We start from the raw sequence: 23330 nt of genomic DNA, 5'->3' as shown, positions 1-23330 counted from the left end.
TTAGACCTGTTGATGGGGAAGTTAATTAAGGCCCATGAAACACAAGCAATGCTAAGTGGTCCTTCACTCTCTTGTCCCTACATGCTCGTATGCACCACTTGTCCAGTAAAATCATCACTAAGGCCATTTTTATAAAACAAAAATTGATGTCGACTCAAGTGAGTCAAAATAGATGGGTAGCAACTAAATAAAGTGGAGAAAATTACTTAAAGAGCCCTGGTGAAGGAATTTTTATTCTAAATAGCAACCTAAGTTCTGAGTGGTATCTTAATAGTTCATATAGAATTTGTTTTCTCTTGTTAATAGTCCCTCGACCTCATCTCATGTTTATAATGTCTTTTGAAATATCCAAACAATCATTTTCTCATCTTCTTTGCCTAGCTAGGTTTTTCAATGGAGATTGCGATCATTGATCAAGAATGACGAATGAAAAATGATATTATCTTAATTTTGAACATTTAGACATATTTTATTTATTTATTTCATGTTTCATTAAAAAAATGAAAGAGGAGTTGAGATTCTAATTTTTTTGATGATTACAGCGTTTTGATTTGCAACTATGATATATGCATTCGAGTATTTCGATGAGATTTACCAAGTATTGAAGTTGAAAAAATGAAAAAATAAAAACAAAAGAGAACGAAAAATCTGAATCACATTACAATGTGAGTTCACCACTTTTTATTATCTAGCTCAACATTTAATTGCTTAGTGCCAAATTCACTATTTGGTGTTGAGTTCACCACTTCTTATTGTCTAGTTCAACATCTAATTATTGTCGAGTTCAACAATATTTAAAAAAAAAAACGTTGAACTCTACAATAATTAAATGATGAACTAGACAATAAAAAGTGATGAACTCAACACCCAATGGTGAGCTTGACAATAAAATGTTGAAATAGACAATAACACAGTGTCGATTATGATCGAGATTTTTTTTTTTTTAAGTTTGATATTGGGTAAATATCATTGAAATACCAAAAATGCATAAATCATAGTTGTAAATAAAAAATTACAACATAATCATTAAAAAAATTAGAATATCAATTTCGTTATTCGTTGTTTTTTATAAGTCATCAAAATCAATCAAAAAAATATATTTAAATATTCAGAATTAAGAGAATATCATTCTCCATTCAAAATCAAAGATTATAGAAAATAATCGCAATTGCCATTGAAAAACCTAACTATGCAAAGAAGATGAGAAAATGGTAGTTTAAAGCAAGGATTATGAAGATTTTTTTTTATTATAAACTAAATGGACTATTAAGAGACCACTCAAAACTTAGGAATCATATAGAAAAAAAATCCCTCCATCAGGGTCCTTTAAGTAAATTTTCCAATCCATTTTCCATTATTAGACGTTCTTCTCATTGACTCATCCCTTCCTTAATTTGTTAGAATTTTTCAAGAATCAGAAACTCCATCATCAAAATGTCAAATAAAGCAAAATCGGTTTTGCTCAATTCACATTAAAATAATTTTAAAAAATTTAAATAGAAAATATTTAATGAGAATTTTGATAAATTATAGTTCTATAAAATCATCCTTCTATCGTTATCTTTATAATAAAATGTCTAGGAAATTACCAAAAGGAAAATATAATTGATCAAAATTCTCAACAGATATATTTATATTAAAAATTGGTGGAAAGACGTTTGTTGAAGAGACAATTTTCAAATTTGACAAATTGTAAAATGGTGCTTTTCAGAGGCATGAAAAATGTAAATCAAATATCAAATGACGATTCTTGTTGAACAAGCAATTTTCACTAAAAATTGTTGAATAAGTGATTTTCACTAAAAATTGTCCATTCAATTGGCATTTTATTTCAAGAAAAATCCGGTCCTTATATCAAAATAGTGTATAAAAATGTAAAAATGTTTGGTTTAAGCAACATTTTTCTAAAAGACTGGTTCAACAATGGTTTTAACTCTTAATTATTATTATTATTATTATTATTTTTTGAAAATTTCAAAAACTTATTTTTATAATTATATTTTCTCTTTAATAATTTTTGTAAATATATTTAAAAAAAAAAAAAAAAAAAAAAAAGCTAACTTAGTAAGATTTTAAATCTTATTAAGGGTTGTTGAGCTCAACCGGATTACAAAATTGGCAATTCAACACCACAACACTCTAGATTTCATGGAAAAAAATCTGATCCAAAATGTTTTTTAGACTTGATCCAAAATTTTGAAAATGGGCAGCAATTGAATTCTCAAATTTAAAACTAAAATTTCGCTGTGAAAAATAACCTTTTTTTAAAAAAAAAGTTCATAGAATGTTGTCCTCTTCTTCCTTGAGGCATTGGATCATGTTTTTGGATGCCACGAGGCGATCTCAACCATCCTTAGTAATATTTCAAATCTTACTAAGTTAGTAAGACTAGTGCTTTACTACATATTGCATGGATGTTTAAATTAAAGAGATCTTGGAAATTGGAAGGTGAAACGGTTTAAAAGAGTTTGTCTCGTCCAACTCAACATGGACTCAGTTGGTAGGGTGCAGACTCAAAAGTTGTACTCAACCACCAGCATCCTTACTCCACGGTAGAAAATTAAAAATGGAAAGAAAAAGTAAGCTTAAACAGCCCTAAAAAAACTAAGATTTAGTGCTTCTATCACTCTTCTATATTTTATTTCTCTCTCTCTCTCTCTCTCTCTCTCTCTACCCCACAAGACAGCTTTTTTCGTCCAATTTCCAGCTTTTCTTACCTCTTCTCATTTCTCTACAGTTCTACTTTATTTTCTCAAATCTTCTCCAAAATATGGATTTCTTCTAATTCAAGGAAGAACAAACCCTATCTCTCCCTCTTCAGTCTTCTCCTACACCAAAGCAGAAAAAAAGTGAAAGATTGAGAGATAAAGATAGGGTTTTTTTTTCTGTTTTAATCAACAATGGCTCATCTCTTCAGAGACAGAAATCTAGGTCAATCGAAGAGAGATATGGGAATCAACAGTACTAACAGATTACCCATTTCAGATCTCCCATCCCCTTTTGGTGAATTGGGTTCTAATCTTTCCGAATTAGAACTTCGAGAAACAGCTTATGAGATCTTCGTTGCTGCTTGTAGATCTACTGGTGGAAAACCCTTGACTTATATTCCTCAATCTGAAAGATCTCCATCTTCGATTTCTCTGTCACATTCTCCGTCTTCTGCATCTTCATCCCCATCTTCGATTTCGCCTTCTTTGCAGAGATCATTGACTTCTACTGCTGCTAGTAAGGTTAAGAAGGCTTTGGGGATGAAATCTTCTTCGAAGGGTGGAGGGAAAGAGAGTAGTCCGTCTTCGAAATCGAAGAAACCAGTAACAGTTGGAGAGCTTATGAGGGTTCAGATGAGGATTTCGGAGCAGAACGATTCGAGGATTAGGCGCGCTTTGTTGAGAATTTCTGCTGGACAGGTGAGCTCATTTGGGTTCTTATATATATATATCTATATATAATTCCGAAAGTAAGGATTTTGATCTGGTTTTGGGGATCTGCTCACTTTTTTATTGAATTTTATGTATTTTTGTTGTATTATGTTCATGATGTCGATGATGTTTATGATGGGATGTGGATCATGAATTCTTAATGGATGTTGTTAGTCTGTTAATTGTCTCTCTCTCTCTCTCTCTCTTTTACTTCAAATTTGGGGGTTTTTTTGTATTATTTAAAAAAAAAATCCATTCATTATGTTTTTGGTGTAATTTATTTTATTTCTGGATAAGAATTATTGCTGGTTTTTCAGGATTATGAGGTGATGATTGGGTCCTCAGGACACCGAATAAGCTTCATCTCTTTTGGTGATAATTTTTGTTTTTCTCTTTAATTTTTTGGTGGTTGTTGGGAGTTTGATAAGGTTTGATTCTTCGACTTGATTATTGATGAATTTTCCTATAATTGTTGGTAATTTTAATCTTATGTGACTGGTTTAATGTCGGTTGATCTGCATTTCTCTTGAGGGCCATAGTTGGTACTTTCTATTCTTGATTTTGGTTGTGTTAGACGGTTGGTAGGTGGTTTTCTGAAAAAAAATCGGCTTTTCCCCAGTAAATCTAACCATAAAACATGTAGTAAGCTAGTAACCATGTAGTTGTAATGACTTTAAAGATAAAAACGAATACCGAGGAATCATTGTGGAATTTTTTTACTTTTAAAATAATATTTTTTGTATAGAAATTTTTTTCATCACCAGTAGACTCTGCAGCATCTGAAAATATAGGATAGACTGTATAATTTTGAGAGAGATGTTAATTTTAACTTGTATAGTTTTGTTTAGTCAACCTTGTATATTTTGTCACAGTATGTGACACTACTTTTTGGTATGTATATACATCTTTAGTTTCACTGTTAGTTTGTGTCTGTAGTTGTAGTCTACATGGGTTTGCATATTTGATTAGTTGTAGTTGAAGTTTATATTATTGGTGTTTTATATCATGTTATAATCAAATCAGTTGTCAGGTTATTTATATAATATCAGACTTTATATATTGAGATGTGTGTCTCATGCCTCAAAACTAACACAAAGTTATGGGGATTCATGTTAGAAGTTTGGGGTGTGACAGCAGTTGCCGATCCATTTTCCATTCAGCTTTTTTTTCTTCTTCTAGATAATAGTGATCATGGGCCTTGGTTTGTGTGATTGAAACAGCTTGGAAGACGCATTGAATCAATGGTTCTTCCATTGGAGCTATTACAACAGTTCAAGGCTACAGATTTTCCTGATCAACAAGAATATGAAGCGTGGCAGTTGAGAAATATGAAGATTCTTGAAGCTGGACTCCTTCTGCATCCCCACACCCCATTAGATAAGTCAGATTTGGCTTCACAACGCCTTCGTCAGATCATACGAGGGGCCTATGAGAGACCCCTAGAAACCGGGAAGAACAATGAGTCAATGCAGGTCTTACGTACCGCCGTGATGTCCCTTGCTTGCAGATCATTTGAAGGGTCCATCGCTGAGACATGCCATTGGGCAGATGGGTTTCCACTGAACCTTCGACTCTACCAGATGCTTCTAGAAGCCTGTTTTGATGCTAATGAAGAAACAATGGTCATCGAGGAGATTGACGAGGTTCTAGAGCTCATAAAGAAGACTTGGGTGATCCTCGGAATGAATCAGATGCTCCATAACCTTTGTTTTACATGGGTTTTGTTTCACCGTTTCGTTGTAACGGGCCAAGTGGAAAATGACCTGTTGTTTGCTGCTGATAATCAGTTGGCAGAAGTTGCGAAAGATGCTAAGGTAACAAAGGATCCCGTGTACTCCAAGATCTTGAGTTCGTCGTTGAGCTCGATATTGGGTTGGGCGGAGAAAAGGCTTCTTGCTTACCATGATACTTTCAATACTGGGAATATTGATTTAATGCAGAGTATTGTTTCTTTGGGGGTTTTAGCAGCCAAAATTTTGGTGGAAGATATCTCTCATGAGTATCGCAGGAAGAGGAAGGGAGAAGTTGATGTTGCTCGCAATAGGATTGATACTTACATCAGGTCATCAATCCGCACTGCTTTCGCTCAGGCAAGTCCTTTTCCATATGTTGACCCATCTCCTTGACATAATAAAATGTTTTTATAGATCTGAGTTCCATGATTAGTAGTGATCTGAAGCCCCGTTTAGCATAGTTGCCTCATAAAAGTTCGTTATATTGGTTAGAAATGGATGGTTGAACTCTTTCTTGCGCTGTGCTCCATCCAAGATTCATGATTCTGATTGAATGGCCTTGATTGATAATTTGGTGGTTTGCAAGTATGGCGTAGTGTATATAGGTTATAATGCAGTTGGTGGGTCTCAACTCCATTTACAACTTGCCTAGTTAAAGTCTGTTATATTGGCTAGAAACGGACAGTTGAACTATTTTTTGGGATGTGCTCCATCCAAGAGCCATGATCTGACTGAATGGCGTTGGTTGGTGATTTGATGGCTCACTTGTATGATGTATGATGTATAGCTTAGAAAGAGGATGGTGGGCCTCAAGTCCATTCATTAATAAAACTCCTTTATATTGTTAGAAAAACACTTTCCTTACCAACTTGGTACAATTTTAAGCCTTAATAAGGGTTGCTTTGCTCAAATGGATTACCACATTGGCAATCCAACACCACATCCCACTAGATTTCATGAAAAAACTCATATAAAAAAAAAAAAAATTTTGATTTTTGATTTTTTGGCTTCATCCAAGGTTTTGAAAATGGACGGCTACCAAAGTTCCACAGAAGTCCCAAATTTAAAATTAAAATTCAAAAGTGAAATATAACATTTTTGAATTTTTTTCCAAGTTCATAGAATTTTGTTCTCTACAACCTTGTGGCATCGAATCATGTTTTTGGATGCCACAAGGTGAGGTCAATGACCCTTCATAAGAGTTGAAATCTTACTAAGTTAGTAAGGCTATTCGGACTCGTATTGTTACTGTGTACTCATGGTTATGTTTGATGTTATCTTAAGACAGAGAATGGAGAAGGCAGACTCAAGCAGACGTTCATCAAAAAACCTACCAAATCCTCTTCCCGTACTTTCTATCCTTGCAAAGGACATTGGGGAATTAGCAGCTCATGAGAAGGATGTATTCAGTCCCATACTGAAGAAATGGCATCCTCTTGCGGCTGGTGTGGCTGTTGCCACCCTTCATGCTTGCTATGGGAACGAGTTGAAGCAATTCGTTTTGGGTATCACTGAGCTCACACCCGATGCTGTGCAAGTATTGAGAGCTGCGGATAAGCTGGAGAAAGATCTTGTACAGATTGCAGTTGAAGATTCGGTGGATAGTGAGGATGGTGGAAAGGCGGTAATCCGCGAGATGCCTCCTTTTGAGGCTGAAGCTACTATTGCCAATCTGGTGAAGGCGTGGATAAAGACTAGAGTTGACATATTAAAAGAATGGGTTGACAGAAATCTGCAACAAGAGGTGTGTAAATATACTCGTCTTTTTATTTTTATTTTTTATGCTTGCTGACGAGAGAAGTTGTTTCGTTTTAGTTGATTATCCAAGACAATTAAAAATTGAAAAAAAAAAATAAAAACGCTACAGTGACTGTTCATGACACTGTGTTTTACACTGTGCTGATGTGGAGAACGCATATAACTGTATATGCTTTCATTCGTATCTCGAGGAAAGCATATACGGTTGTGTGCACCTCCACATCAGCGCAGTGTGAAATGCGGTGTCATGTGCAGTCACTCTAGGACGACTCTTAAAAATTATGTCTTGTGTTTGCATAAAAGTTTGTTTATTGTAATTGACACCTTTCAGTTATTAAAAACAAAGGGTTTTGTTAACATGTGCCCCAAGGGTACACGTTAAAGTGCATTAAATACACCTTGGGAATTGATTTTCGTATTTAAACTGCCCTAAAAGAAAGATCATACCAAAAAATACCCTGAAGTTCTTATTTCCAAGGTGTATTTAGTGCACCTTAAGGGCACACATCAACAAAAGCATTGAAGGCCTCCTGGTTGTTGGACGGACCAACATGAAGATGAGTCAGTGGCTGACTTCTTGTGAGGATGATCTCCTCGCCATGGAGATAATCTTCTGAAAATTGAGCTGCTACTTAAACTTCTAACCTTGGCAACTGTGGTGTTCAAATTAATGTTGAGATGGGTTGTCCATTATTAATCAACTTGTAAACCACTTTTCTGAAGACTAGAAATATTGAAATGGGCAGGTTTTTGGTAAGGATGATCTCCTCACCTTGAAGGTCACTCTCACAACAAACCAGCCTTCGATTCATGTACATGTTGGCCTTCTTATCATAAGTCAACATTCTAGATGTCCATGGAATCTTGACATACACTGTTTTATAGGGCCCACTTGGAGATGAGTAACGCTGATTTTTTTGGTGAGGATGATCGTCCATCCTGGAGATCATACTCGCAAAAAATCAGTCAAATCATTTTGAGATTTCTAACTGTATCAACTGTTTGGTCAAAGTTTTGATAAAATGGAGGGTCCAAATTGGTTAGACTTCTAATTCATTTTTGGAGGGATTGGTCATTGGAGTTTTATATTAGCTGATATTTGGTGGGGGCTTTTTTTTTTTTTTCTTAATATTATAAACGAAAGATACAACAAGACGGAGACAAAACAAGAAGCTAAGGGCCTGATTACACAGCAATACTACACACCCAATCCCTCTTATCCTCTCCAAAAACACAACCAGTGATTCATCTCCATGTGGGCCCAATGATCATATTGAACATAGACATTTACTTTCCAGACGTATATCGACCCCAATACTTATGCATGTATATATATGTTCTTTTTGGGCTAATCCTATCAATGATGGTTTTGTAGGTATGGAATCCCCGGGCCAATAAAGAGAGATTTGCTCCCTCTGCGGTTGAAGTCTTACGAATTATAGATGAGACTTTGGATGCTTTCTTTCAGTTGCCGATTCCTATACATCCAGTTCTTCTTCCTGACTTAATAACTGGCCTTGACAGATGTCTTCTGCATTACATATCCAAGACAAAATCTGGCTGCGGTACATGCTTACAAAATTCCACAAAAATCTATAAATCACTTTCATAGCCTTAATCTCTTTAATAATAAATTATCATTCACCATTGTGGTTTACAGGGTCACGAAACACTTTCGTTCCAACTATGCCAGCATTAACCAGATGTACAACAGGATCAAAATTAAGTGTATGGAAGAAGAAAGACAAGCCGCAAGTCTCTCAAAGGAGGAAATCTCAAGTTGGAACATTAAACGGCGACAACTCCTTTGGAATACCACAATTATGTGTCCGTATGAATACTTTGCAACACATCCGCACTGAAATAGAGGTCTTGGAGAAGCGGACAATTACTTATTTGAGGAACTCTGAATCTGCCGTTGCAGATGACATTGCAAATGGGTCGGGGAAAAAATTTGAGCTCTCCCCGTCTGCTTGTCTTGAAGGGATCCAAATACTTTCCGAAGCAACGGCTTACAAGGTTATCTTCCATGATCTAAGTCATGTTCTATGGGATGGTTTGTATGTCGGGGAACTGACATCTTCAAGGATTGAACCAATGTTGAAAGAGCTCGAGCAGAACTTGGAAATTATATCGGAAACATTGCACAACAGAGTGCGCACACGTGTTATTACGGAGATAATGAAAGCTTCTTTCGATGGGTTCTTATTAGTGCTTCTTGCTGGAGGCCCTTCTCGTGCTTTCTCTGAACATGATTCTCAAATAATAGAGGATGATTTTAGAGCTCTTAAAGATCTGTACTGGTCAAACGGTGATGGATTACCGGATGATTTGATTGATAAATTTTCGAAAACTGTTAGAGAAGTCCTTCCACTTTACCGCACCAATACTGAGAGTCTCATTCAGCGGTTCAGACGTACGACATTGGAGACGTACGGGCCTTCTGCCAAATCTAGACTTCCATTACCTCCAACTTCGGGTCAATGGAATCCAACTGAGCCAAACACGTTGTTGCGTGTTCTATGTTATCGGAATGATGAAGCGGCCACAAAGTTCCTTAAGAAGACATACAACTTGCCTAAGAAACTGTAATTTCTTCAAGGGTTAATGCATAATTACGACAACGGATGATTATCTTGTATAGAGTATTGGTGGATTCTGATCTTAGGCATACTGTTTGGTGCTATTCTGGTTGACACAAATGGGTAGAGAAGATGAAAGCTTGAGAGTTTCAAAGGCTGATGGAACTTGGGGTGGAGATTCATTATACATCTTTCATATATGTATTTCTAGCTTTAGATTGATTCCTTGAAGGTTTGTTAGTCTTAGATTTGTTATTTACTAGCATTCTTTTGACTTGGTGAGGGTCTTGGGTAATGGGTTCTGTCTTTCTTCTTTGGCTCAGATGATGTAATTTATGTTCTACATGGGAAAAATGTTGAGATGCAGAGGTAGAAGAAGGTTTGTTTCTATAATTATGTTAATTCAAGTAGAAATATTGTGTTTATATGTTGGGAGAGACTTAAGATTAATCACCGGAGTGATCTTTATTATCATGTAATATATGTGGTGGCTTGTTTATTGCATTTGATTTTTCTTTTGTTGTGTTTTGAGCTTTTAGACGACCGATGTTCAATCACTCGTTGTCATCCCTCTTTTTTCATCTTTGATCTCCCGTCATCCATCTTTGGTTGTTGTTGCTCAAGTTTTAGCATACTGATAAGTATTTTTGGGAGATTCTATTGTCACACCAGCTTTTGCGAACACCACCCCAATTCATTTGTAAATCACCAAAGAGTTAGCACACATCTTGGGGTGGTGATAGTGAAGGTTGGTGTGGCAATAAAAGTAATATATATTTTTTTCGTTCATTCTTTTTTGGTTTAAGATTCAACTTTGAAATCAAACCCCACTTGTGAAATTGGTGGGATTTGACCTTGCTTCATTGTGTTATCATCAGTGTTTGCCATTGGAGCCAATAAAGTTTGGAATTTTTTGAGTAATTAAAATCATAATCAGTGCTATCTTTGGTATATGAAGTTTCTTATGTGGGTCCCAGCACTGACTTGGATGCTTGAACGATGATTATTGCTATGAATATGGAAATTGAAATTCATTAAGATCTGTTGGCATTCAGAATCAAACTTTTGGCCTTAGATACTTGACTTGAGCTCATGATGAGTTGCGAAATACTTGATAAGTTGGGTTTAGCTTCCTTTTTATCTTTTTAATTTGTTTGTTTGTTTGTTTTTATTCTACGAAAAAGATGGGATGATTTAGATCTATGAGCCCATTTAAGTAGAAATGAATCTTTCTTTGTGAAAAAGGAGCATATACTTTGCTGCAATCGGACAAGAAGATGTTTCTTTTGTTCCTTCCACATGATTTAAAAATAAAGAAAGAGTAGAAAAACCTCACTTTTATTTTTTTCTATTGCAATTTCTTGATTATTATAATTAGTCTTGATTATTATACGATAGACTAATGATACACTGACTTGAAAAAAAGCCACTCGCTTGACGTGGCATGTGCTTAGAACCATAGATCTTTTCTCTTTGTATCCCGTAAAAAAAGAAGAATAAAAGACCTATGGTTCTGTGTGCGTGCCACGTCGAGCGGATGAAAAGCAAGTGATGTTTTTCTCAACTTTCCATATATAAAAAATAGAAAAATATTTGCAAGAAAACATCTCATGTTAACGACACCAAATGAATATTAAATGAATGCAATTGGGAATTTTTTTTTCCCTTTAAAAATTTGTCTAATGAACAGTAATTGCTGGATTACAAAGCACCCATTCCTTCAAATTCAAATCTGATCTCCGGTCATACTTCACAAGTAGGGCCAATTATCAAACCCATTAAGTGAGAAGAGAAGAGAAACTCAATTTCTCTCTACCGTGATAAGATTGACAGGAGAGAAATTAAAACAACTTGGAAAATTTAAAATATCTTAAAAGAGATGTAGGGTAAAGCTAGAATTATAAAACATTTTAAAAGGATCTCTCTCCTTTTCTCTCATCTTCTCTTTAGAGAGAGAAAACTTACCGTTGTTTTTTCTCCTCTCCCCACTTAACAATTCAAACATGAGAAATGGAGAGAAAATCTATTTATTTTCTCTTCTCTTCTCTCCATTTCTCTCAATCCAAACACAGCATTAGGGTCTTGCTAGAATGCCTTCTACTTCTAATAGGATACAAATTAGATCAGAATCATTTTCAATGAACCCATAAGAAGTTTGCGAGACTGAAATGGACCCCTAATAGATGAGATCAAATCGGAAATATTTTTTTCTATCTCATACTATTCTCGACAAGTCAACAAAGGCAGCTCCCCCCCCCCAAAAAAAAAAAAAAAAGAAAAAACAACTTGAAGTCCATGCATTGCATTTAAACACAATTGGCGCACTATATCCATGTCAAGTATGTGACAGCCAATATTTTTAAAGCTTGCCTCAGTTTCAGAAACAAGAAATAAAGAGAGATTATTGCAACAAACATCTAAAATGTTACACAACTGATTGTAAAGCCCTCGTTACTCCCACTGACTGGATTAGAAAGATGAAAGTTTTACAAGTTTCAATCATTTCCTTCATTTGTAATGAGTAAATATCGTGTTCATAAAAAATACACGACATATGTCGACCTTCTCCAAAATTTGAGATTGTTGTGTAATAGTTTACTTTGGTTTATGAACAACCCAAGCTACAAATCAGAGATGCTTACATCAATCTGTCTCCTTGTTTTGGCTCCTTTTTTAAGCTTCATTTCACGCTCATCGAGCTCTTATAGGATCTCAACTCGCAAACTTAACAAACCCATTCTCACCAATAGTCCTTGCAAGAGCATTGACCACCAACAAAATGATGGAACAAATTTGAATCTCTCAAGATGATAGGTCGTCCAGAAACCTTAGATACAAACTTCATGAACACATGGCAATCCCCACAAACTCGTATGTTCTTTAAAATCCTAATGGGTTTCCCAATTAGAGGTTTACTAATCAACCCAAATGCAAGAGCGAGTTTCTCACTGTGATAACAAATGGACTCAATCTTCTCCTCCTCACCAACATTGTGAAGAGCTAAGTTCATGTCAGGAACAAAGCCAACTTCTCGCATTTCCTTTATCAATCTACTAAGTTCTCTGTAAATTTTTTCCGTTTGTGGATGAGTTCGATCATCTGATACAAACTTGTGGATCTCGTTATTGATTTGGATCCAACTATAAGCTGCAAATTTCTGTATTTTCCTATCCTTCATGAGAGATCTCACGGAAGCCACATCATCCCATCTTCCGAAAGAAGCATACATGTTAGACAACATGATATAAGGTCCTGCATTGAGTGGTTCTAATTCAAAAAGACGCCTCGCTGCCATCTCTGCACGCTCAATGTCACTATTTATTCTTGAAACGGATAAAAGGGTAGACCAAATTAGGTGATTAGGTTCATCGGGCATGAATTTAATCAAATCTACTGCTTTGTCCATGTGTCCTGAGCGGCCAAGTAGGTTTATCATACATGCGTAGTGATCCAAAGTAGGTGTCATTCCATGAAATTCACTTATTGAACGGAAATATCTCCACCCGTATTCAACCAATCCAATATGGCTACAAGCCGAAAGAACACCCACAAAGGTAATATCATCCGGTTTGAAGTTTTCCCGTAACATCTCATCATAAAGTGATAAAGCCTCTTGATTCAGCCCATTTTGTGCATAACCCATGATCATGGCATTCCAAGACACCACATTCCGAAATGGCATAATTGTAAATATGATCCAAGCATCCATAATTTCTCCACATTTGGAGTACATATCAATGAGGGCACTTGACACAAGCAAATCTCCCTCAACTCCAATAAGAATTGCTACACAATGAACTACCTTACCGTTATCTAAAGACGCTAATCTCGCACACACACTAAGCACACTTGAGAGTGCATGACTGTCTGGTCGAACATTTACAGACAACATTTCACCGAATAACCCCAAAGCATCCTCTTCTCTCCTATTTTGTGCAAAACCTACAATCATCGTCGTCCAACATACCCTGTCCCTCTCTTTCAACTCTCTGAACATTTTATTTGCATCTTCTACCAACCCACTTTGAAATTTAGCCCCAAGGACACTAGAAACGGTAATCAAATCCGGCTTAACGCCCGATAACTGCATTTTGTGAAAAAAATCCAAGCTTTGCTTGGGCTGCCCATTTTTCAAATAACCCGAGATCAACGAATTCCAAGACACCACATTTCTTTCAACCATTCGATCAAACAACCACCGAGCTTGTTCAATCTCGCCACACTTAGCATACAAATCAATTAAAGCATTCAAAATAAAAACATTTCCTTTCGAATTACTAACGATAATCAGTCCATGAATTTGTTTCCCATGTTTTAAATCCAATAACTGTGAACACACATTCAAAACACTCACATAAGTATACTCCGTCGGCACCAATCCCTCTCTTTGCATTCTAAGAAAAAAACTCAAAGCATCATCAAATCGCCTATTTCCCGCAAAACCTGCAATTAAAGTATTATATGAAACAGAATCATGAATGGGCATTTGTTTAAAGAATGCTTGTAAATTCTCGACAAGACCCAAATTTGAGTACGCTGAAAGCATTGCGTTCCATGAGAAAACATCTCTTTGAGGCATTTTGTCGAATAGTTTTCGAGCATCTGAGATTTTTCCTGACTTAGCATATAGATGTAGGAGACGATTTTGAAGGAATGTGTCTTTGGGTTCGAAGGAATGAAGATCCATGTGAGACTCCAATCTCTTGGCTTGAAGGACATTGTTGGTTCGAACGCATTCGAGTAAGAGACGAGTGTAGGTTTCGGCTCCTGCGCAACCACGCGTACAGAGTAAGTCTATGGCTTCTCGGAGATTTTGCTTTGCTATCATCTTCCTGTTTTCGGTTAATTCAGTTATCTTTTTTAAACTCTAAAGAGAGGGAGAGGTTAACGTTCCCTTAACCTTCGTGAAATGACTGATGTACCCTCACCTTGTTAGGTCCCAAACAAGGTCAAGGTCAAGGTCCCGTTGCGTTATCGGATCAGAATGGATCAATTTGCATCTGATCCGATCCGTTGACAGATCAAGGGATGCTTTCAACTCCCAAGACAAGGATCTTTTATGTCCAAAAGAAAGTTCAATCAAGTTAAAGACTAGAGAAAATTTTATTTTTTGGGGGAAAAATGTAATTTTTGATAACACATTTTCTACCAAAAGTGTTTTTCCAACTTTGGAGGTAAAAATGTCTTCCCATCCCACACTAGGAAAAAAGCTTTCCCAAACATTAGAAACTTAATTTTTTATGACTAACATGAAATTATAAATCTGTTTTAATAAATTTTGTATTACTTTTAATAATTAAAAAATGGGTCCCTATCCGTGGCCAACAGTTTGGCAAATATTTTGGCAAACACTTTTTCAAAACATGGGTTAGAGGTCTTGGAATGGGCTGATTTTTGGTGAGGATGATCTCTACGGTGAGGAGATCATCCTCACCAAAAATCAGCTCATTCCAAAACTTCTAGCCCCATTTTACAAGTTGAAAAATCGTGAACCGTCCATTTTTTGTAAACCATTTTTGATGAGGTTAGAAGTTTTGGAATGGGCTGATTTTTGGTGATGATGATCTCCTCACCATAGAGATCATCCTCACCAAAAATCAGCCCATTCCAAGACCTCTAACCCATGATTTGAAAAATGTGTTTGCCAAACTGTTGGCCATTGAACGCTACTCTTAAAAAATATTCATCACACCCAAGTTTCATGTTTACATAAGATCCCTGTTTTGTGAAGATAAGATGTGACAATAGTAATAGGGTAAGAATCTAAAACACATGATCCCAACCATTAAAACACGAAATCCAATTTATCATCCGATTTCATCATAGAGACATGCATTACTGGAATATGCATATTCTCACGACATTTAAAACCCAACAACTGTTAGATTTTATTTTGAGTTTTGTTGGTCAGGATGATGTGTTCTTTCCATGAGTCATTTAATCTGAACCTGACCATCTCTTGAGGATTTTCAGAGATCTTTGGGATTATTTAGAGAGAAAGGATGCAAACCAACTTATAAATTGCTCAAATTTATAAAAAGGTCAAAATAAATTCAACTCAAGCAATCATCTCTCTTAAAATAAAGTTCTTTTTTTTTTTCAAAAATGAATAGCAGAGAGAACAAAGTTCACTCATTGCATCAGAGCAATATGTTCCATACAAAACTGGTTGTATAAAAAAAATAATAAATAGGTTGTCATCGCTTGACCCATTGGAAGCTCTTCCTCGCTTTTGCCTTCCCAGGTTTCTTCCTCTCAACAGCACGTGAGTCCCTCGTCAAGAAACCAACTGGATCAAAAGATACATAAGACATTAGCAAGAGAAATGTACAAAAATGATTAATATGTTCTGCACAGATTCAGGTATAGGCCGCATTGTCTGATACATGTACGGAATAGTGTCGGATTAAAATAACTTAAAAACATTATTTATTTTCATGCAATAATAAGGACGTTAACGGACTGTGTATTGGGATATCCTATGATATGTGTCACATAACCATAGCAAAATATGCAGATATTTAATGATATATTTGCTATAAAGAAAATTACGATGGGTAATGATAAAACCCATAGACTAAGATAAATCCTAATTAATATGCTGCAAGTGTAGTTATCCACAACTAGTGGCACTAGACCCCATTTAGTGGAGTCTGAGAAAGGCAACAAGAGACCACTTTGATTTGCTGCCCCACCATTTGTGAACCCAATCTATGGTTGGTATGACTGGTTACAATTTCAAAATTTATGATGAAAGCAGCATTCATCTCTAATACAAGATGAACACTAATAAACTAAATTCTACCATATAAAGCTTTTGTGATAGGGAGAATTAAAATCTTTGTCAAGCATCACCTGGTTTGAGTTGAGCACGTAGCCCAGGTTCCCAGTGTTCCAAGGCCCTACTGATTCCCAAACGTACCGCTCCAACTTGACCTGCTTTGCAAAGATGATTGAATTTTTCCAAAATAACAACACAGAAAAGAGAGAAAGTCTTTTTATAGGCCTTGAGAAATTCAAGAGTTACTTCAACAATGTACCATTCTGTAAATGGAAATGTCAGCAAAAGAATGGTTCAAGACTTCGCATGTTGAACTGACACAAAAAGACAGATTTTATGAAATAATGGAGGAGGGGGAGTGGTAACAAAAAACAGTGTTTATTCGCAGGGTGGGGATGGGGGGTTGGAACGCATTTCAAACACGTTTTGTATCTTTGGCATTTAAAACGATAAAAGATGCATTTTTTTTAAATCTGAAAAAGTTCAAATTTTTTTTTTATTTTAAACATGTTTTTGCGTTTTAATCACATTTTTTTCAAAAATAAAAAATGAACACTTTTTTTATGGCCTTATCATTGTTTGTGACTTGGTTCATAATGTTGTTTAATGTAGGATTTATTGGATACGGCGATTCATTAATATAGAAATATGGGATTTGATAATAATATCTTGATGTTATGATTTTATTCTTTCAATAATATTTTTTTTAACAAAAGATATGTTGATTAAACTTTTTTTAGAATTGTAACATGTATAATTATGGGCAAAAACATGTTACCATGCATAGATGTTCAATAGTGTGTTTTCTTGCTCAAATATATTGAAGACTTAGAATAAATGATTAATGTATTAATATATATATATATATATTATTAATTTTTAATATTTTTTTATGTTTTATCATTTTTTTCCCAGTTTTTTCCCCATTTTTCCTGTTTTCACCATTTTTTCTGAAGTATTCACTTGCCGTTTTAAACCGTACTACTTTTTGACTATGGGATGGGGGATGCAGTTGAAGCTCTCTTGTGACTGCCATAAAAATCACTTAGTAGGTAAGTTCAACTGGTACAAGAGTTGTTAGCTATTAAGGAAAGAGTAGTTGGAACTTACTTCAACTGTTTAAAAGCATACCCTTGTTTGGTATATTTGTTAATTCTAAACCGACTACATATTAATTGAGTATAGAACCTATATAAGGTACGCATACCCTTAGTATTTAAAAAAAAAAAGGGGAATACCACCATATATTTATGGTGATTTTATAAGAAACAAAAGTTGCGATGCTTACCTGAGACACCACCCCCTTTCACAGTGCAATTGACATCCCAAAGACCCAAAGTTTTGGTCTCAGCAAATGGTCGAAGGAGATCGGCACGGTGGTCAAGTATAGGGAAGTAAACGTCAAATTGTTTGTCATTAACAATAAATTTCCCATCACCGGGTTGAATCCAAACACGAGCTACACTGCATTTCCGTCTTCCCGTTCCATAAGCTCTTCCCTTTTCATCAACCTGCCTTACACGTGCCTTCGCAACTTCCTCTTGTTTCTTACGTTCCATTTCACCTCTTGTAGATTTTCTCTCATTTTTCTCCAAACGAAGATCTTCTAGTTCTCTTAGGGGGGGCAAACCTTCAACACCTTCTAAATCCTTGAGAGCGATCAAACTGTCAAGCATTGCCTCTGTAATTCCCGATGCTGCAATTAGGTCTCCAAATGCACGGTTTGGACCTGCAAATGTAAAAAAAATAAGATGGAGTCGATGCGAATCTTAGAACATATATACATCATAAAATGCAAGATTATGGTTTTTCTGCTTTTATATAAAAAAATCCTGACAGTACGTGCTCCTAGATCAAATATATTACTCCGTTGTAACTCTCCTAAGCATAACTCAAAAAATGTTCATGTGGAGTATGTACACTTAATAAGTTGCTCAAAAAATTGCATGGTCAACTCATCTAAGACTTACAAGTAGCAAGGGATCCTATGGATGGAAACATTTATTTTGTAAGTAAGATATTCAGAACTTGAGACCTATCCTCGTAGTGAAGCCCCCAGTTGAAACATATACTCAGAAAATAGTCAAATGACACTTCTTAGAAGACATATATCATGACCAAATTGAGACCAATTATTCCACAATGGGCATGATCTCCTGATTTATGGTACAGTCAATCATCTATTGACCAACATCCTTTAACCTACAAGGTTGTCTATGGTATGACATAGCACAGGAAAACCTTGGCTATGATTGTTCTGAATGGAGTGGAAAATCAAAATAAAACAAAAAATAAAATTCAGGTATTTTATTGATGACAATGGTGGTGGTACCAGTACTCCTCAACCGCAAAAGGGTCAGCAGTGCAGTCATAGGTAGGGTGTGTCATACCCCAGTTAAACCCCACGACCCTCTTATATTCATAGTGCCCCCCCTCCACAGGTCGGTCTTATAGAGTAGTTGGTTGGTTAATAAGAGACTCCTATATTAAGGCATGAATGGTAGGGAAGAGATACGAGAAGGAGACAAACTTCACTCACTCAACTCTAGCCCTTCAATGGTGAAGTAAAAGCTCAACTCTCGAGAGAGGTTCTTTACAGTACACATAAAAATGATTAAAACCTTCTCTACAGCCTTGTCTCTAGTCTACCAACCATTGGGTTGCCTAACAAGATCCCCAACCACACATGTCACCCCAAATATTACTAAAATACACTGAATGACAACAAAAACATCCTTATTCTCTTCTTTAGCCAATGTGGATGCAGAAATAGAGTATCCACAGTTCCACACTAAATCATAGTCTTTTATATTTATATAAAAAAGAAATCATTATCTTTTATAATTATGTGATATTATTTTAAGAAATGAAGAAAAAACAACAGGCTATCATGATGGCCAGGACAAAGCAGCAATATAACTCTAGCTTCTTCTAAGCACCACATTATGGTATTGTAGTTCCTTTGAGTCGACTTAGGGAAGCATTTCCCTTTCAAGAATTTCACCATATTATAACGAATTCATTAACAAAATCTAACATTATATGTTATTTTTGGTGGACCATCTCATGTCTCATGACACTGCCATGGGTTTGACATGAGGGTCTCATAGGGTTTATATCTATAGAATGAGCAAGCAGCTTGTGAAAAGAACACAAAGCAGCTATGACGGGGACATCAAAGCTTGAAGAGTAGAAGTTCATGCAATCCCAAACCAATTTCCCTAAACCCCCATTTTTTCTTTTCATCCCTCGTCGTCCTGCATCAACCTACCCATCAGAGTTCAGATTGAGAGAAATGTCTAAACTTGTTTAATATTACTCATGTTTCTTGATTGTCATCAATGTGTTTTAGATCAGTCCTATGACTTGTCAAGTAAAATGACTTTGAAATGTGTTAACTAATGGCTTAGTAAGCATACCATACGGTTGGGGGGAGGTTATATAAATCGGATCCCTACCACACAATTTCTCTTTTTTTCCGTTCCATTATCATCTTCTCCATCTCTTCTTCAAATTCAACTGTTCCCTCCAACCCAAAGTCTAACTACATAAAGATGAATCTGTGCTCGAAAGGACGTCATACACCATCATAACATAATCACAAATCTATCCAAACCACACTAATCCCAAAGCACAGATAAAATAAATAAATACAAGGCACAAAAAAATCTCGAATTCCAAACTAAAACGTTCATTTGAGACATTTCTTGTAAAGATTAAGATCCAGAACACTATCTAGTTCCACATTCAGCAAATATAAATGGGGACAAAAGCACTATCATAAAATTCCAAGATACCATATAAAGCAAAACCAAATAACCAAGTTACCTTTCAATTGAATAGAAAGCTTTTCTTCCTCCCACTCAAGTTGTTTATTTGCCTCACTCTTTTCCTTCTCAAGATTCTCATCTTCGACAATAGGAAGCCCCCCGGTTCCCTCTTCTATATCAAAAACCCCCTCTTTTTCTTCGTCTACAAAACTCCATGGCTTGTACCCTTCGGCAGTCTCCCACTCATCTTCTGCACCGCCCTTCTTCGATCCAAACTCCTTGTCAATTTCACTGAATATATCCCCTGTCACTGAAGAATCTTTCACCCAAGACTCATCATTTACATCAGATCCAACAACCGAATCCTTCCTCAATCCATCATCAAAGTCTTCATTGCCATCTGCTATTCCAGTAAGATTTTCACCATCGTCTCTGAATATTGAGTCCACATCATTATCATTTTCTGGGTTTATTTTCCATGTATTTGATATTGATGGATCTGCACCGGTATCATCTCCATTGCCCTTTCGATTGCTCGAGAAAAATCGAGATGTTTCATGGATGAATGTGAAATTAGGTTTGCAAATAAAGGGTTGAGCAGATCGAGGAGGGGGAGGAGAGGGGGGGTAGAGAGGTGGGTGGTTTGAAGAAATTAGTGTTAGAAAACGAAGAGTCGAAGGTCGGGATATTAAACGAGAGAGCATTGTAAAAAGACCAAAATTAATCCGTGTTTGGGCTTGAAAGAGATCTAAAGGCCTAACTCAACTAAAGATTTGAAAAACTAAATAATACTCCAAATCTAGCTCAAATGATTGTTTCATATACAACGTCTTGGGTTCGATCTGGTTATAGGCAGCTTTTCCTCAATGGATTAAAACAACCTAAACATGAAATTTTTGGCTCACCTGATTGACCTACACAGCAAAAAAAAAAAGAAATAAATAAAAAATACTCTGCTTAGTTATTTTTAACCTTTGGATTCAAGCATTTTTCATCAGCGACATTAACCGTTGAATCTAAGAACTTTAGGGTACGTAGATCCAATGACATTTCATAAATTGATCCTTAACTCCACATGAAAAAGGTAACCACATAAAAATTTATTCACATTGATATTTGGTTGTTGGCACCGCAAAAGACCGTAAATGCGAACTTCATGTATACAGAGTTCTGTGTTAACGGATTTTAAAGATGGTTTGCAGGTGAAGTGCTTGGTAGTTACTTCGGAAAATTTCCATAATATTTGTCGTGTGCTTGGTTTTCAAAAAAAAAAAAAAACAATTTTTTTTTTTAAAGAACAAATGTTTATTTACCTAACCTGAAATTCATACAGAAGAAGAATGAGAGAGAAGAAGAGGGTTTTGCTAGATAATGGTTTTTTTTTTTTTTTTTTCTTTTTTTACAATGGGATGGAGATGATGGGTTCTTGAGTTTGAAAGAAGATGAACTTTTTACAAAATAAATTCATCAAAAGCACAGAAGAACCCTATTTCACTGTACAAAATTAATCAGACCTGCAATAAATAGGAACCCTAATTCACAGTTTAGGTTCATCAAATCCACCAAACATTTCCGAAAAAAGTATATTTTAACAATCGAATCTGGTACGAAACTAACATTTAAACTCAGCTGAAAATGGAGATACATTTTAACGATCCAGATACCCAAAATAAATAAATAAATAAAAATGAAAATAATAGATCGAACCCAAAAGTCCAAGTTTTCTAAAATCTTGCATCACTCAAAAACAAAAAAAATAATAAAATCTAAAACCCACTTCAGGAATTAAAAATGGTGCAAAACTCGTCATTGAGTCTCCCAAAACCGAAATCATATAGAATGAATTAAAAAAAAAACCCTTATCGATTAGATTCAATTTTCATACTGGTTTTGAGAGAGAGAGAGAGTTGGCTCACCTCACGTTTAATCCTGTTAGAGGTTAGAGGAGATGATCGATTAAACCAACAGTTTTCATACCCACTGTTTCTCCAGAGTTCAGTTGAGAAGAGAGAAAATGAGGGTTTTGGGTCCTCAAGTGCTGAGAAGTGAGAACCCCAAAAACCCTTTCTATAGCACTGTTTGTGCAGAGAACCATCGATTTACCTCGTTTGTATAAACTCATCTCGAGGAAAGTATGTCTGGTTCTGCGTACACCACACCACGTCAGCGCAGTGTTGGTGTAGCGATGTAAGTATGTCAGTTTAGCATTTTTTTTTAAATTAATAATAAATAATGTCATGTTTTGGAGTTTTAAATGAAGAAAATTATTCAGAACTACTATTGGAACCCCAACTTTTACTTATTACACCCCAATTAAAAATAAAGAAAATAAACAAATAGTTGAAAATAAGTAAAAAAAAATAACACAATGATATACACATGATGATGTCTTTATAAAATCTGATATCATTAGATAATGTGTTACATTACAAATAAATTACATTACGATATAAAGATAATACATTTCGTTAGAAAGATGTTTTCCCATTTTTTAATTACATCTTCTTCTCTGTTTGTAATCTTCTTCTAAAAAAATATTTCTGTCAAATTTTTTTTAGTACAATAACTTCATAATTTTTCATTGATGTGATGTATCAGGGACACATTTCACATCTGAAAAGATGTGTGATGACTTAGCATGACACAATGACATACACATAACGTCTTTATAAAGTCTGATATCATTAGATAATACGTTGCGTTGCAAATAAATTACACTACAGTACAAAGTTAATACACTTAGTTACAAAAACGCTCTCTTATTTTCAATTACTTCTTTTTCTTAATTTGAAATCTTAAACTTTTTCGTATCAGTGTTTTCAATTTTTTCTGAAACCGCTTTCTTAGTCTAAAATCTTATTATTTTTCATTTTTAATCTTTTTCTTTTGTTGGTCTTAGTTCAAATTCCAGAGATGTAATGACAATTGCGGTGTAGTTTTTGCAAACCACATCTCGTTTTTCTGACAACAATATTAGGCTTAGACGGTATCTGTGTTGTTTTTTCAGTATGAAATTCAATTATTTTAGTAAAAACTTCAGCAAAAATGACAATAAGATGAGAGAAATATATTATGTTAGGAAAAATTATAATAATTACATTTGCAAAGGACAACAATAGTAGGTTTAACATCAGATTAGGGTAAAAGGGCATTTTGAGTATGAAAATATATTTTTTTGTTGATGGGATAATTTTTCAGGGTAAAATCCTAATTCAAAAGAGATAAGGCTTGGACTCGGAGTCTAAAACACTAAAATCCCCCAAATTGTTTGAACATGTGTCATAGTA

At 35.4% G+C, this 23330-nt stretch overlaps 2 protein-coding genes and 1 pseudogene across 2 annotated transcripts; 1 reads left to right on the top strand and 2 right to left on the bottom strand.

Moving 5' to 3' along the window:
• The first annotated feature begins 2661 nt into the window (after nucleotides 1-2661).
• LOC147388718 (elongation factor Ts (DUF810)) lies at nucleotides 2662-9996 on the top strand. Its single transcript, XM_086417665.1, has 5 exons — nucleotides 2662-3407; nucleotides 4640-5509; nucleotides 6441-6896; nucleotides 8286-8475; nucleotides 8571-9996. The coding sequence occupies exons 1-5, from the start codon at nucleotides 2901-2903 to the stop codon at nucleotides 9500-9502; spliced, it is 2955 nt and encodes a 984-aa protein (XP_086273791.1). The 5' UTR covers nucleotides 2662-2900; the 3' UTR covers nucleotides 9503-9996.
• Nucleotides 9997-11798: 1802 nt separating this feature from the next.
• On the bottom strand, nucleotides 11799-14791 carry LOC147388717 (pentatricopeptide repeat-containing protein At2g22070 pseudogene; annotated as a pseudogene).
• Nucleotides 14792-15578: 787 nt separating this feature from the next.
• On the bottom strand, nucleotides 15579-22118 carry LOC147388716 (Ribosomal protein S5 domain 2-like superfamily protein). Its single transcript, XM_086418803.1, has 5 exons — nucleotides 21960-22118; nucleotides 20102-20957; nucleotides 17562-18002; nucleotides 16348-16428; nucleotides 15579-15781 (listed from the first exon to the last, which is right to left on the bottom strand). Exons 2-5 carry the CDS (start codon nucleotides 20745-20747, stop codon nucleotides 15690-15692), a joined length of 1260 nt encoding a protein of 419 aa, XP_086274929.1. The 5' UTR covers nucleotides 20748-20957; nucleotides 21960-22118; the 3' UTR covers nucleotides 15579-15689.
• Between the last annotated feature and the right edge of the window lie 1212 nt (nucleotides 22119-23330).

Source organism: Akebia trifoliata, chromosome 12, assembly GCF_017979445.1.
Source record: "Akebia trifoliata isolate Shusen 1 chromosome 12, ASM1797944v1, whole genome shotgun sequence".
Classification (NCBI taxonomy): domain Eukaryota; kingdom Viridiplantae; phylum Streptophyta; class Magnoliopsida; order Ranunculales; family Lardizabalaceae; genus Akebia; species Akebia trifoliata.
This window is presented reverse-complemented; position numbering and strand designations above follow the sequence as displayed.